The 14956-nt window shown below is 46.8% G+C and overlaps 1 protein-coding gene across 1 annotated transcript in view; it reads right to left on the bottom strand.

Annotated features, from left to right (window-relative positions):
* CRIM1 (cysteine rich transmembrane BMP regulator 1) overlaps window positions 1-12206 on the bottom strand; it is a 191588-nt gene extending 179382 nt beyond the window's left edge. Inside the window, exon 1 of the mRNA XM_086628070.1 lies at window positions 11855-12206. Within this exon, the coding sequence (XP_086484196.1) occupies window positions 11855-12206 (352 nt within the window). The remainder of the gene's footprint in view (window positions 1-11854) is intronic.
* Window positions 12207-14956: the final 2750 nt, after the last annotated feature.

The raw sequence follows: 14956 nt of genomic DNA, 5'->3' as shown, positions 1-14956 counted from the left end.
CCACGTAAGGACGAGAACAAAAGGGGCTACAATTAATGCTCCAAGATTTGGTGTCTCACGTTCCGCAACCGCAAGGACCTCGGCTTCATCCAGACCGGTTTGCTTAGCGGTCTTCAGAAAACGGTTTGCATTGCTCCTCGTTTCCGACAGGGAGGGTCTCCCCCTGCCCCGCTGGGCAGGCCAGCCCCCTCGCCCACCCCGCCGGCACGACCCCCACTGCAGATGGATCCCCGGAGCCGCTCCGCCCGCCGCCTCCCTGGAGCAGCGTGGCGCAGGCAGGCACTGCTCACAGCATCATCTGATGTCCACAACAGATCAGAGTTTGATATCTCACCTGCCACCTCTCACGGCTTCTCCAACAGAAGCAGAAAAGGAGGTACGCGCTAAGCATGGCCCACTGCGAGGTGCATCTAAAGTCTTCAGTGCCACACCCCTCAAAAATTAGTTCAGTAGTCATTAAGAGGATGGAAGAGAAGAGAAATCCCTCAGGGATACTTGCAGACTATACCTCTGACATGCTGAATCTTGAAACAAGGTATTTCTCATTACTGCCAGTGAATACAAAAGAGTCACATTCAGACAGGAAGAATGCAAATCCAGTTCTAGCCTGGACATCTTTTACAGACTGCTTTTTACACAATTTCATTTAGAAACAAGATTTCCATCAATGAAGGAGCAAACATGTAACAAGAAAAGAGCTTCTTCTAGTTTAGTAAATCAATACAAAGTCTAGTGTGATCTTTCATGCAGACTTGAGACTCCTCTTCCCAGTTGATTTTGTCCTTTTCTGAACAGAAGTTAAAGGTCCTGTTAAAAGAATACTTGTTTACGACTTAGGATAAACCCTCAGAAGTCCCATCAGTATAAATAGAACAAAATTCCCTGGAATGAAAGGTGCAACCACATGAAAGCACTTGCATGAGCTAAAGGGATGAATCCAGTGTCTCACATTGATTCAAATCTTTAGTTACGTGATGCAAAGGCATCTAGTGCTCTGCTTGATGCAGATAAATAGTGGTCTAGTACAGCACGCTTGTTCCTTCAGAGGTCAGCAGTACTTCAACTGATAATGGAAACCTGTCTTGAACAAAGTCTAAGGTCTCTAGGCTCTGTGAAGCATACAACCTAGGCGCTATTAATCCCAAAATCATCATGTCCTGCAGACTATTCCAAAACACAAACTTTCACACATTAATGATTTGGAGACTTGGGACAGTTCATGCACCATTCCAGACTGTGGCACAAACGGTTTCCTCCATGTTCTGTTTGACCTCCTCTATGGCTTCCTTTTCAGCAGAGTGCTCTTTCACACGTACCTCTCAGAAATCTGTATCTCAATTTCTTCCTTCATATCACCCAATCACGTGTGAATGTTTTACTTCTCTGCAAGCAGGGTTGACAAAACCCGAATGTACGAATCAGAGCCTCTCAAACCTCAGTATGCGCATTCTATCCTCTAGCTGACTTCTAGGACACTTAAAAATACAAAAATCAAGCAGGTGTTTTAACATTATTACATTTTTAGAAACAATCCAGCTGAAGAATAGCGCAAGCAAACTGCTGGTTTTCTTCCAAACTGATTTTGTTTTAGCTGCAATTTCCACTATCTCATTGTGCTGGCATAACCAGGTAAGGGCAAAAAAGGGAAGGGCCACTCTTTTTAGCAGTCCTGAGTTGACATTGGACTGTTGTTATAAAGCCACTCAACTACCTTTTGCGCACATGCCTAGACACAGTTCAAACGCTCCCAGACGGCTGATAACTATAGCTTGAACGTTACTCTTACTAATGATTTCCATCTACATGCAGCTCCCCACTCTAACTCATTCAGGCAAGTTTCCTTTTCAGACAATACAGTAGTTCTGCATTTACTCAAAGTTAAGTCTTGGATATAATACTTTTTTAACTCTTCTAAGTGTGCTTTCATACCATAAGGAAGTCATGGGAGAGGAGGCATCATGCTAGGTCCAAACATTTTTTGTTTTCTTCATCACTCATATAATCACTTGCTTTCTGCAAAGCAAATGTTTCAGCTTGCTAACAATTCAAGCAGTGCTCTGGGTTGCTGAACTCCCAAGTCCTGTCATAGCATGCATCTAAAGTAGGCAAGAGGATTAAGGCATTAACAAGTTGAACAAGAGGTCTTTAAACAACAAGTCTAGTCCGGGAAACAGCCTGAGAAGTATGTCTCTGGTAAGCAGCATTCCATCACTTCTCCCATGCTAAATCCTACATACCAGCACTCAAAACACAGCACCACAGCAGTGCGCAAAGAGTGATGCTCACAATTGAAGCAGGTATGCTGTCTTCACCTGAAGAGCTGCTTGTGTTTCCAGAAAAGCATGCAACTATGAGAAACTAACCTGGAGCCTTATTTTTGAAGTACGTGGTAGTTCACTATAGTTGCATTTATTGCCCCCATACGTAAAGGACCACCTCAAAACTGGTGCAAGTTAAAAGTACAAGGAAAGATCTTTTCAGAGACTCCTCCTCTAGTGCTTAATTTTTGCTTTCCTTTCCCTTCTTTCAAGTTCCCAATTCCTCCTGCCTGCCACAGAGTCTTCTCTTTTGTGCCTCAAGCCTTCTATTCCTTTCTGGACATTTAAAGAATATCAGCTATTGACTGGAAAACCATGCACCATTCTCCCTCACTGTTTATAAAGATAATGCATCATCTCAAACCAGCAAGGAACACACTGAAACAGTCACTAAAGTATCACCATTGAAAACTAATATACAAGCATTGCACCCACAATAATCTTCAATTACAGTTCAGGGGTGAGAGAGTAAACGTAACTGGAATGAACTCAGTAAAATGTAAATTATAGGCGTTAACTGCAGCATGTTACTCAGCTATTTCTGCCTTTTTAAAGTGGGATAGACAGCTTCTCAGGACGCTGAAAGAGAAAAGAGATCATCAAATACAGTGCTGATCTGAAAGTGAAACAGTCACATCTTGCAGACTCTTGCATCCTTTTAAATTCTGCATTTGAAGGAGGAGAGAGAACTGGGTTTCAGTGACACAGAGGTGATCCTTACTGAGACTGCTGCTGCCCTCTGGGAAGGGGAGGGGGAACCTTTCAGAAGCTTCTCCATCAAACCAGAGCCAAGGTCTGAGCCATACCACTCCAGCACACTGGTATACACAACAGCATTTTCAAATCAGTGGTATTCATTAAGATGGTATGAGACTCTGAAAGGATTCTACAGACTTTCTAAAAATCAAAAAAGGAAATACTTCTTGCCAGTAGGCATTGCCTTCTCTTTGAACAGGAAAAAAAGAATGATGGAAAGGAAATTCATGTTTTGGAGGAGCTGAACAATAGAAATGACTAATCACCACTAAAGAATGCTTGAAACCCAGCCCCAGACCTTGAAAAGCAGCAGAAGGGAAGGCTAGCCTTGAAGTGAATTTGAGATCATGTACTGGCTGCAATCCTCTCCTGCAACTTATTCCTTCAATGAAGTCACAAAAAAGGGATCAGAGCTGGCAGAAACTTTTATGGTAAGACACACAGCTGAGAGTTTTATGATAAAGCAGTTTTTCCACCTTTTGGATCAAATCTGCATGTGGAATGCATATCAGTACAAAAGGGCTTTGTAGCTTCCAGGTAAAATTTCTAGCCAAAGCTAGAAAGCAAAACCATACCATAACACACAGATACCTCAGGAACACCATACATGTAAGGCTTGTCTCAAATTTGACTGCCTGCTTTATCTTCTTCAGCCTGGAGAAGAGGAGGCTCCGGGGTGACCTTATAGCGGTCTTCCAGTACCTCAAGGGGGCCTACAGGAAAGATGGGGAGAGGCTGTTCAGGAGGGCCTGTTGTGATAGGACAAGGGGTAATGGTTTTAAAATAGAGGGAGGTAGATTCAGGTTGGATATTTGAAAAAAGTTTTTTACCATGAGAGTTGTAGAACACTGGAACAGGTTGCCCAGAGGGGTGGCGGATGCTCCATCCCTGGAGACGTTCAAGGCCAGGTTGGATGAGGCCCTGAGCAACCTGATCTAGTTGGAGATATCCCTGTTCCTTGCAGGGGGGTTGGACTAGATGACCTTTGAAGGTCCCTTCCAGCCCTAACCATTCTATGATTCTATGATCTTATTCAAATTAGAGTGTGTATCTCAGGTGATCAAATCTCCAATGTAGCAAGAAAGATTTTCACTGCAGCAGCTTTCCGTGCGACTCAAGGTAGTTATTTCACACTAAGGAATACAGAAAGTATTTAAACAAACCAGCTTTCCATTCAATTATCAGAACTGCACAGAAGCCATGAGGAAAGCAAGGCGATAAATGGAAGCATTAAGTGAAGCTTGTGACTTGCACAACTATTTCAAGTTTTAAAGTTTTCCCTTGCCTACACTGTCTGCAATATTTCAGTTCTCCAGGTACCTCCTTTTTTTTTTTTTTTTTCAGTCTTTCAGAGGTTTTTGTTTAGTTTGGCTTTTGTTTGTTTAAGACTTTCACTATTAGTGTTTTCCCCAACAAGACTGTACAATATTTCCAATAGTCTTCAGCCTCAAAGATGGTCTGAAATGATAAATATTTTGTTTTGAAGTCTGACTCCTAGACACCTAAGCACCTGAAAAAAGACTCGCAAATAAGTTATTTCAATCTTACGACCAGAACCATGTCTTGTTTGTAAATAGTTGACTGAAAGTATTACACAGTGTCCCAGGGTTTAATGGGTCACATACAGTCTCTGCCAGTACTCCCCTGATTAGAATGAGCATGGACAGCAGCGTTTCAGCTGTCCTAGCAGATTTTTCCCCTAGCTCTAGAAAACTCAAAAAAAAAATAAATTACTAAAGCCTCAGGAAAGGGCCAAACCTTCAAACTCATTTTCCAAAGGAGGCTAAAATTCCACTTCCCCCCCGCCAAGTTGCACACTGCACCCGTGGCACTTCAGTCACCTGCACATAAAGCAGCAACTATCAGCTTCACCGCAAAAAAGTAGCCGGTCGGCAGCTTGCTGTGGCTGCTCAGCAGAAGCAAAGCTGATAGAAGTAGGAAAAGTTTTGCCTAAGACAAATTCTGGAACAGGGCTATGAATAAGGCAACCTATACCAAGAACAATCCAGGCTATTAGAAGAAACACGATATCTTAAATCTTTTGCCCTTTTTCCCCTCCAAGTCATTAACACAGCATCACTGAACACCAGAATTACAGGATGTTTCAGAGGAATTACACCTAATTTCTTAGTCACAGAAGACTACAGGAAAATCTCCACATACCCTGGATTTAGAATCAGCCTCAGGGCTTTTTTCTTTTTCTAAAACCTAACTTGGAGTTAGACACCAACGTTGAGTCTTTCTATTATCAGAGCAGCACATTTTACTGCAGCACATGTAATACCATTATCAGTTATGACCCCAGCTTTTTATCAACAGCCCATCAGTGAGGGGAAGAAACACTTCCACTTTCATACAACCAGTCTTTCTCAAAAAGCTCCAGAACAGAGCATAACATAGGCTGTAGCAAAACCGTGAAGTTCAGTTTGTTTCAAGGATAACTGATTCCACAGAATGGGCTCTCTCAGATTCTGAAATACTACACTTGCTAGATTTTTTACTAAATAAAAAAAAACCACAAAACCCACACATCTGAAGCCTATCAGGATCAAGGCAGTTGGCTATACAAGGCTTAAAGTTTTGGAAGTGAGTAAGGACATGTAAATGGGTGCATGCCTGTGAGCCAGTGCTTTTCCTCCTGTCCACAACTGTATGCTTCCTTGTTTGTCTTCTCATCGAAAGGTTTGCACGCTCATGACCCACAAAGTGTTAACATGATTTGCAGGTTCTGAAGTTAAATACCCAGTATAACCAGTGAAAGCTGCTTGGGACTGAATATTGCCTCTGGTAAAGGTGTGAACTGCTTCCATTCATCTCAATACATTACTAAGGGCTTACTTCCTCCAAACAGGGCCAAACTAGTCTGTTTAGACTAGAGCTCCCTCAGGGACCATCTTTTAATCTGTATGCTTATGTGGAATTTAATCTAGGTAACCTTTATGCAAAGTTATCTTCCCATCTTAGTTTATGTTGGTAAGTTTCTCCATATACATAAGCTTTCTATGTCAGTATCAGTCATTTTCCAAACTGCATGCGTACATACCAAAAGGCAGAGTTAAAACATAGTATTGTCAGACTACACAACTGGTGCCACCTGAAGTCTCAGGCAAAACCCTGAATTTATCATTTCCAAGCTTACATTCCCTGTGGATTAAATGCATTCTCAAATGAAAGCAGTTTACAAGTCACAAGAGACGTTTAATAGGTCACTTCTACAAAGTATTTAATCCACTAAAAGAGAAAAACATTTAGTCCTGTCTGCAAGACGCTATAAACTTTACTCATTGAGATAAAGAATCCTTGAGGGGGGGGTGCAAAGGAAGAAGGAGAAGAGGCAGGCGTTTTTGAACCATATTAATGGATTAATTATTACATAATATGCCTGTCAGTCAAATGACATTTTGGTTGACTAAGTACTATGCAAAAAGTTAAATTATGCAAGTATTCTTGAATCAGCTAGAGGGCAGTTAAAACAGCAAGCATGCCTAGGGGTGCAGAAATTACTGGCAAGTTTGAAGGTAGTTTAAGAAAAAACAACTTCATAAGCAGCATGATTTTGGGGAACGTGATGAAATAATTTTCTATGGGGAAAAATTCACATCAGCAGAGGATGCTTGACATACAGTCATTTTTTTAAACCATTTGATCTCACATGAAATAAACAAAAGAAAGTATTTCTCTTAACAGAAGTTAAGAGATTTAGTCATTCAGCCTATCCATGGTGAGACTGCTAGTTCTAAACTAACTGTGCTGATCTACAACAGCGAGAAAACTTATGAATTCCTGCATCAATATCCCTCCTCATATCCGTTGGTCTTTTCCATTTCATTTTTGTTGAAATACTGGAACAAAGTGATTTCTAAAATGGAAACATGATGCCCAGAAACAGAGAAGATACCATTTCCAAGTCAAATAAGCACCTGATCTAATTCAAATTCCATGCCACGCTCAGAGTTACATGTTCTTACTGATGTTGAGATGTCAGCATTGACACCAGCCAGAGTAGAAACAGCTTACAAATTATCCAGCCTGTGCATAAGAAGTCAGTGTATGCCTAGTAAATGTTTTTGGGAGGGGAGAAGAGGACTGTTAAATATGGTCAAGACTAGCATAGTAGAAGCTGAATATTCGCCAAATAATTACTTCTCATTCCAGTTTCTCAAGTTCAATAAATTTTTGTGATTTTTTTTAACACCATGAATAATTTTTCCATTTTTTCCCCCAATAGCCTAGATTACTGTCAGTCTTTGAACCAAGTATTTTGACTGTCTTCATGCCAACAATCATTTGGTGCACCACTTAATTGATTAAGTCCCCAACTAGATCATCAGTTCTAACACTTGATGTTAGTGGAGGAAGTTCTCTCTACATAAACGGACATCAGAACTATTTGCATATTTCCCCAGCCATTCACTACATAAGAAAAAACAAACAAACAAAAAGTTAAGAAATCTGGGCAACACTGTTCCAGTCACACAGATATAAGCAACCAGGTTACCCACACCCAATTTCCAAATCACTTGAACTTCAGTAACTTGTACTCAAAGCAACTACTACTCGATCTTTAGAGGTCTGGACAGCATCACAGGCAAGAAGCCAAGCATGTCACATAGAAGTCTGGAGACAAAGCATCATATTCTAGTCTTTGGGTCCACTGATCCATTAGATACAGAGCACAGGATCCAAAACAACTAAAAACAAGGTTCTCCCAAGTGTACTACCTACAGAAGTTACAAGCACCAGCACTACTTGTGGTAAAAAGCACTATCAAATCTGTAAGTTGTTCTTACTTCAGAAAAGCAGAAGAGAACTCTGTTAGCATATGTGTAAACTGATGCCCAAACAAAAAAAAAAAAAGCTTGTCTCTCCTCCCCATTTTGAAAATAGCTAAGTTTTCAAAATTTCATTTCTTCTCATCAGCTCCAGTTTCACTGTGCTTTGGTAACATATTGTGCCCTTACATATCATAATCTATCAAATGTTTCTAGGGGAGAACTGTTAGATCACAGTAGCCTGAAAGGTGTGTGCATAGGGGAACATCCAAGCTCTCCCTGCTTGTCCCAACAAGGAGTCAGACAGACAGTAATGTTTCAAGCTCCCAAAAAGCTGCAGTTCAATAGAAGAGACTAGGACTAGTGAAAGTCGGGCAAGCTTCTACCATCATCCTAAATGATTAACTCACATGCTTCCTGATACTTGTCTAAAATTCACTACAGCAGTTTTCTCCTAGTCCGGAGGGAACGCCGGTTCGGAAGCTATGCACTAGGCAAACAAGCCTCAGGTATTCAAGGCAAGCCTTAAACTAGCTACAGTAGGCAAAAAGAATAGAGCAATAACTGTAGCCCTCCCCCCCCCCCCAAAAAAAAGAACATCGAAACCCCACCAAAACAAAACCAAACCCCCAGACAAAGTACTACATGTTATTGGTAAGCTACTGGAGCAGAAATACCTTCTTTCAATGGCTATCTAGAGGGTAACTCTCATGAAAGTATATTCTGAAAGGAACCCAAAGACAGTAGTTTCATTAACTTTGCATTTGAAGTATTTGTCACAAAAGCTTAAGTTAGTTTCTATAACTCAATTAAAAATAATATCAGCTCATTTTTAGCATTATTTCACATGCTATTGTTATGCCTTACAAGAGTTTAGCAACACAATCAAGGCCTCTTAGATGAAGGGTACCAGAAACTGGGCAAGTGCTGAAGCAGAGGTCATCACAAGAAATGCGCTCACAGAAAAACAGAACTTGTTTGGCAGAGCTTTTCCAAGGCTTCCTGATTCTCCAGAAGGCAGAAGCCTTGCCCAGCTGGACTGCTGCAGAAGCCAAGACTAACATGTTCCTGGAGAACTCCAGTTAATTATAGGGTGGTTCTAGGTCTACCTTCAAATGCAGAGAGCAAGTACTTTCCCTGCTTTGAGCTCAAAATTTCTGAATGCTAAGTGTTTGGAAGGGGCTCTAGGCTCCTGACGCCTCATTGAACAAGTCCAGCAGCATCCCTGGAAAGCCAACAGAGAGGCTGGAGGCGTTTAAAGTCTCTCAAGACTGCCCTTCAGGAAGAGTACCCACCCATGCCAGGGGAAGCTGACCTCAGAATTATTCTTTATCAAGAATACAATTGCATTCAGAAAGGGCATTTAAATACTTCCGGATAATGCCACAAATTGTGCCTTAGAATTGCATAAAGATGTGAATAGTTAAGGTGGTGAGATGAACAAGGACTTCAGGTTTTAGAAGGATGACAAAAAGAACCTAAAATCAGCAACAGATTCCATTAATAAACATCGGTTTAACAGAGACTACTCCACTTCTAGTTTCAGAAAGAGAGGCTACTAGTGACAGATGCCACGGAGACTTCTCCGTCAGATGTCAAAGAGTTCACTTACGTCGAGTGCATTAAATACAAATACTAAGTTAACAGACAAGTATTTTTACCTGCTGCAATTCCAGCTCAAAGTTTTCTGTAGCCTCATATGTGTTGACACTCTGAAATAAGACACTGGTGAAGCTTCAAAAATTATTTAAAAAATATGCTTATAACTGTAGCCAGTAGGGGTCATTTCAGTGTAAAAAATTGCAGTGAAAGAAAAGGCTAGAGACAGGAAGAAGAGTAAAAATATCAATTTATATTCACACAGTTCTGTAAGTCACTTCCATTTCCTCCTCCCTGAACTGGAGTAGGGAAAGGTTTGCACTCCCAGTAGACAGGATTAAAAAAAGTAGCCTTTATTCCGTTAACAGATAAAGGCACAGCTTAGTACTACTCACACATCAGGCATCACCAACCTAGCCTCTTGCATGTGTGCAACTGTTTAGGTCACAATGATCAAAAAAAAAGAGCACTAATCAACTTCATTTTAGTGATCATAGGTAGTACATTAAGTCCCCTTTCTTCCTTGCTGCCACCCCTCGTGCACAACACCCACCAAGAAGAACAACACATTACTTCTGTGGCCCAGAACACGGCAGCTGCCTGACAATTCACCAACAGGTATTCCAGGACTATTTATTAGCCTGACAGTTTAGCTCAGTTGCTTTTCATTTATGAGAATGAAAATTAAACGGATAACTTATCTCCCTGACTGTTTCTACAGGGACAGCTGGAACTAGTTCCTAACCACAACACTAATCGAAATGCAGTCTTGCCAACAAATGCTTCATACTATTTTCAACAGTAGATGGGACGTGTTACGAGTTGAGCTACAGCAACATACAGATTGCATCACTTCAAAGGAATGAAATACTCCTAAACTGCCAGAGACGTCCGTACTGTGATACAGTAAGGGAGCTGGAACATTAAGGCATTTAATGGCTGCAGGCTTTTAGTTCCTTTAACCAAGGTGGGGGGAAAGTGATTTAAGCCAAGCTTTTACTTGAAAACATGCAAAAAGAGAAACTCATCCAAAACCACGTAGGTTCTTAAAATACCTTTTCCCTCTCTGCTTGTACTTTTCCATTTAAGAAAACTTTTCCAATACACATCAAAAATAATAATCAGAGAGAGAGATTACAGCAGTGTACATATTCGGCAACACAGTCTCAACTACGGTCTTCCAAGTAGTTTAGGGCCGTTTTCAATCGTTTAGCAACAGAGCTTTTAACCCTGGAGCTGGTCCTACCCAAGCGACAACCGCAGAGGCCGATGGCACCGGTTTCGGCGCAGGCGGGACGCGCCGCCCGGCTCTGCTGTGCTTTGCAATTTATTTGTGAGGGAGGCAAACGGAGTTTTAAACTAATAATGAGCGCCGGGCCAAAGGTCAGCTGCCCACTAAAACCGACCGGTTTTAGCTCTCTCAAAAACCAGCGCATCGTTTTAAACACGCAAGTTTTTTTGGACAGATGCTGCCTCACCACCAGCTCGCCGGACTTTCTACTGCCCTCTACCCGCCGAGAGCGGACCTCCTCCCGCTCCCTTTCCAGAATTGTCGAAGCTCCCGCTCCGGCTCTCACATACATTTCATACATATCCCAAACTACTGCTTATTTGTAATCTCTTCGCAGCGCCATGTTTTCCCTCAGCTTGGGGGGAGGAAAGGAGCTGGATGGACAAGACAAAAAAGAGACTGAAAATTTGTCTTTGGCCTTTTGTTAAATTAGATATGTAAAAAAAAAATAAAATAAACCTGAGGGACTCGAATAGAAAATTTGAAGGGGGGGAGTGAACTCCTCTTGCGTTTCATAGCGATTCATCACCTCACAAGCAGCCGGCAGGAAGCAGAAGTGACTTTGAAAGGAGTTCTGCCGTGGGGATTTCTCCCTCCCCTTTGATGCTCCAGCAGGGAAAAAGACATCCCTTATCATCATATACCGAGTAGGACAGGCGGGGAGATATTAAGTGACAGGAACAGGAAGAAAAAACTTTTAACAACAGACGATCAGCCTTTGTGTTTCCTTACAGAGGAGGGAATCCGGAACAGGCATCACGCGTGCACGGCTGACCTCCGCCAATTTCCATCTGCCAAATCCGTCCCAAGCCCTTCCTCGAAGATTTTTTTACTTGGGCATCAGGGGTTGGTATAAGCTATGAGCAAAACAGCGAAGCGCTACGGAAAGTGAGAAGTGGAGGAGCCTGGAAGTCCAGGCTAAGAAAATTAAGGTTAAAACTTTTAAATAGAGGGGGTTTAGGGAGGAAATCTTAAAAGACACGCTCGCAGATGGGACGGGCGGGCGGCGGGGAGGGAAGGAGGGCGCACCGGCGCCGGTGCGCCCTCCTTCCCTCCCTGCCGCCCCCGGTTTACCCCCACCCCGGGGGACTGATGGATGACGTCCCGCCGCCTCTCACCTTCGCAGACCCCCACTTCGTACTCGGTGATGGAGTCTCCGTTGAGCGGCGGTCGGATGACACAGCGCAAGCCCCGGTCGCAAGCTCCGTGCAGCCCGTAGACTCCCCCGCAGCTCTCGTTACGTTGCCGAGCGCACATGAAACAGCAACCGCAGATCCCCAGCACGATGCTACCGGGGCAGCTCTTCGGTTCTTCGCATTTGGATTCGTCGCAGGGTAAGCAGACGAGAGCCCGCGTCCCCGACTCGCCCAGCAGCAGGGCCAGCAGTACCAGCCACCCCGCCGCCGCCAGGTGCCAGCTGCCGTCTCCGCCCGGGCGCCTCCTCCCCGCCGAGACCGCTGCCAGGTACATCCCGGCCGCCGCAGCCCGGCCTGGGCCGGGGTGGGAGCCTCTCGGAAGCCCCCTCGCCGGGCGGCGGACCCAAGCGTGCCGCGGCTCCTTCCCGCCGCCCCCGCCTCCGGCCCCCCGAGGAAAGTTTCCTCTCGCGGCGGTGGCGGCCGCTTTAGCCAAACTTCTCCTCCGGGCGGCGGCAGCAGAAGCAGCGGCGGCTCCGCCCGCTGCCCCCTCTGGGAAGCGGCGTCCCTCAGTCCGTTCGTCCCTCGCCCGCCAGCTCCCGGTCCCGCGGCACCGTCCACGCCGGCAGCGCGGCACACCCGCGCAGCTACAAGCGACCCCGGGAGAGGCGGCGGTGGCAGCAGCTGGCTCTGCCCCGCTCGCTGCCCGAGTCCCGACTCGCCTCCTGCCTGCGACTCGACTCGCCCCGCTCCGAGTGCGCCCTCTGCCCTCCCCCCATTGGGCGGTGATGGGCTTCACCTCGCCCCGGCCGCCCGCTCGCGCCTCCTCATTGGATGCCGCCAAGGCTGGCCCCGCCCGCTCCTCCTCCCGCCTCCCGCCCCCCCCCCCCCCCCCCCCCAGCCCCAGATCCTGAGGCTGGGGAGAGACGCCGCAGAGCAGCCTGGGCCCCACGGTGGCCGCGCCGTCTCCCCCCGCCCTTCCCCTCCCCCGCCAGGGGCTCCGAGCGCGGAGCGGAGTGAGGCGGCGGCCCGAGGGACACCTCTGCCTCCGGGGATGGAGAGGCAGAGGGCCCCGCGAAGGGCGCACCCGCAGCAGGGTGACGACGGGGGGAGCCGCGAAAGGCTCCTCGCGTCCGCGGCGGCGGGAGCCTCCTCCTCTTCCTCCGCCTGCCCCTCGCGAGGGGCGCGGGGATCCGCGACGGGGAGCACCTCAACGCGCTCTCAGCCCCTGCGCCACGGAGGGGGCAGAGCCGCCCGCTCCCCGCCCCGTCTCGTCCCGTCCCGTCCCGTCCCTGCAGCTGGGCCCCCGATCCCAGCCAGGTGCCCCGCGGGTGCGGAGCCCGGGGGCGGGAGGAGGGCTGCGCTGCCGCCCCTAACGGCTGCTGTCCCGCTCTAAGGGCAGAGGCACCGGAGTTCGCTCTCCCCGGCCGCCTCTCCGCCCGCTCGTAAACAAGCGGAGGTGCCGTGGCCGGCCCGTGGACCTCGCACCCAAAACCGCCCCCGGGCCGACGACCGCTCTTCGCTGGCGCACGGACAAGAGGCGCCCGCGGCTACCGGCCGGTCTCCCTACCGAGCGGCTGCCGCCGCTGCCCAGAGTCGGCCGGCGCGCTTCGGGAGCAGCGGGGGGCGGGCAGCCGCGGCCCTGCCGGCGCCCGGTGCGCTGCTTAGCGCGGCCCGGGGAAGGCGGCGGCGGGGGTTGCGGTGGCGGCGGCGCTGCCGCGCTGGGCCCGCCGCTGGGGCCGGAGTCAGAGCCAGGCGCTGCCCGGCGGCGCCCCCGGAGGGCCGGCAGGCGGCAGCGCTCGGCGCCCCGCTCGCTCCGGCGGAGAGCGGCTGGAGGGAGCTGCCTGCCCGAGCCTGGACGAAGGAGCGACCGAAGGGAAAACGAAACGAACGGTGTTGCCGAAAGGCAAACCGCCGGCTTGTCTGCGCCCGGTAACTGTAGGCGGCAGCGACCGGGCGGAAGAGGCGGCAGGGAAACGGGAGGTGGTTGCGTTCACAAGGGCAGCCTCTCGGTGTAACTGACGAGCGGGATCCGCTGCTGCCGTGTCGCGCCCTGCCCAGGGTGCGAAGGCGGCTGTGGGAGCAGCGTGTCCCGGTGCCTCAACCGCCTGGAGCTGTGGCGACTGAGAGAATGAAGTAATTTACTCGGCAGGTGGGATTGTGTCAGCTGCCCGGTGCTGAGCCTGGAAAGTCTTGGGTTGCACGTACTGGTGCCAGCGATGTGGGAAATTTTAGGAGAGAGGTTCTGGAAACTTAATATAGATTATTACGGAGAGTGCCAAGGTATGGCTTCTACAGTTTCTCCAGTCCCACGCACTCGTCTGCTTTACCAGAAAGAACCAGTTCTCGTGTCAATGGCGGGGCTGCTATGTAAGGGCAAAACTGTCCATTGGCAAGGCAAAGGACGAGCTGCTACCAGTAACAAGAGCTTTATCACCAATAGTGTACCTTTTTGGCGTGTTTTGAAAAGCACTATTAATTCACTGCCGTTCACTCCAGCCTAAATGGCTACCGGTAGCAAAGGTGCCCTGTTACTAGCACAGACCCATTACTAATGGAAACAGTACAGCTGTGTAACATGGTGCTGAAAAATAAATCATTTCCATAGTTGTCTAAAAGAAAGCATTTCCCATATTTGTCTATTATTAAAAATAAAGTTGTTTTTATCATATCAGAATAGCTATGTTCTGATCCATTCAGAACTTAAACTAAATTGTAGAAGATTATTTTTCAAGAGCTACAGACACTTTATTAGCCCCATTAGTTTGCAAGGCATTGGTCTGTTTTGCAGTGAAACATTATTGTGATAAAATGCTATCAATACACCATACGTTACCTGGATTAAGGCTGTCCAGCTGATACATCTCAACAATGAATGGACAATGAGAAGCAGTCATCGATGGGCATCAGTATTTGAACTGAGACTGCTACATTTTTTGATAGATTTGGCAAGTGAATGACGAGCTGACCTCAATAAAGGCACAGTGTTTTGGTATAAACAAACCCAATGCCTAAGAGAACAACCGAAAACATTGGGTGTTCCTCTATTCTGGAAAGCAGTAAGTCAGGAAAGCACCCTGAAGGTCA

The sequence above is a fragment of the Tauraco erythrolophus genome, chromosome 2, assembly GCF_009769465.1.
Source record: "Tauraco erythrolophus isolate bTauEry1 chromosome 2, bTauEry1.pri, whole genome shotgun sequence".
In the NCBI taxonomy this organism is placed as follows: domain Eukaryota; kingdom Metazoa; phylum Chordata; class Aves; order Musophagiformes; family Musophagidae; genus Tauraco; species Tauraco erythrolophus.
This window is presented reverse-complemented; position numbering and strand designations above follow the sequence as displayed.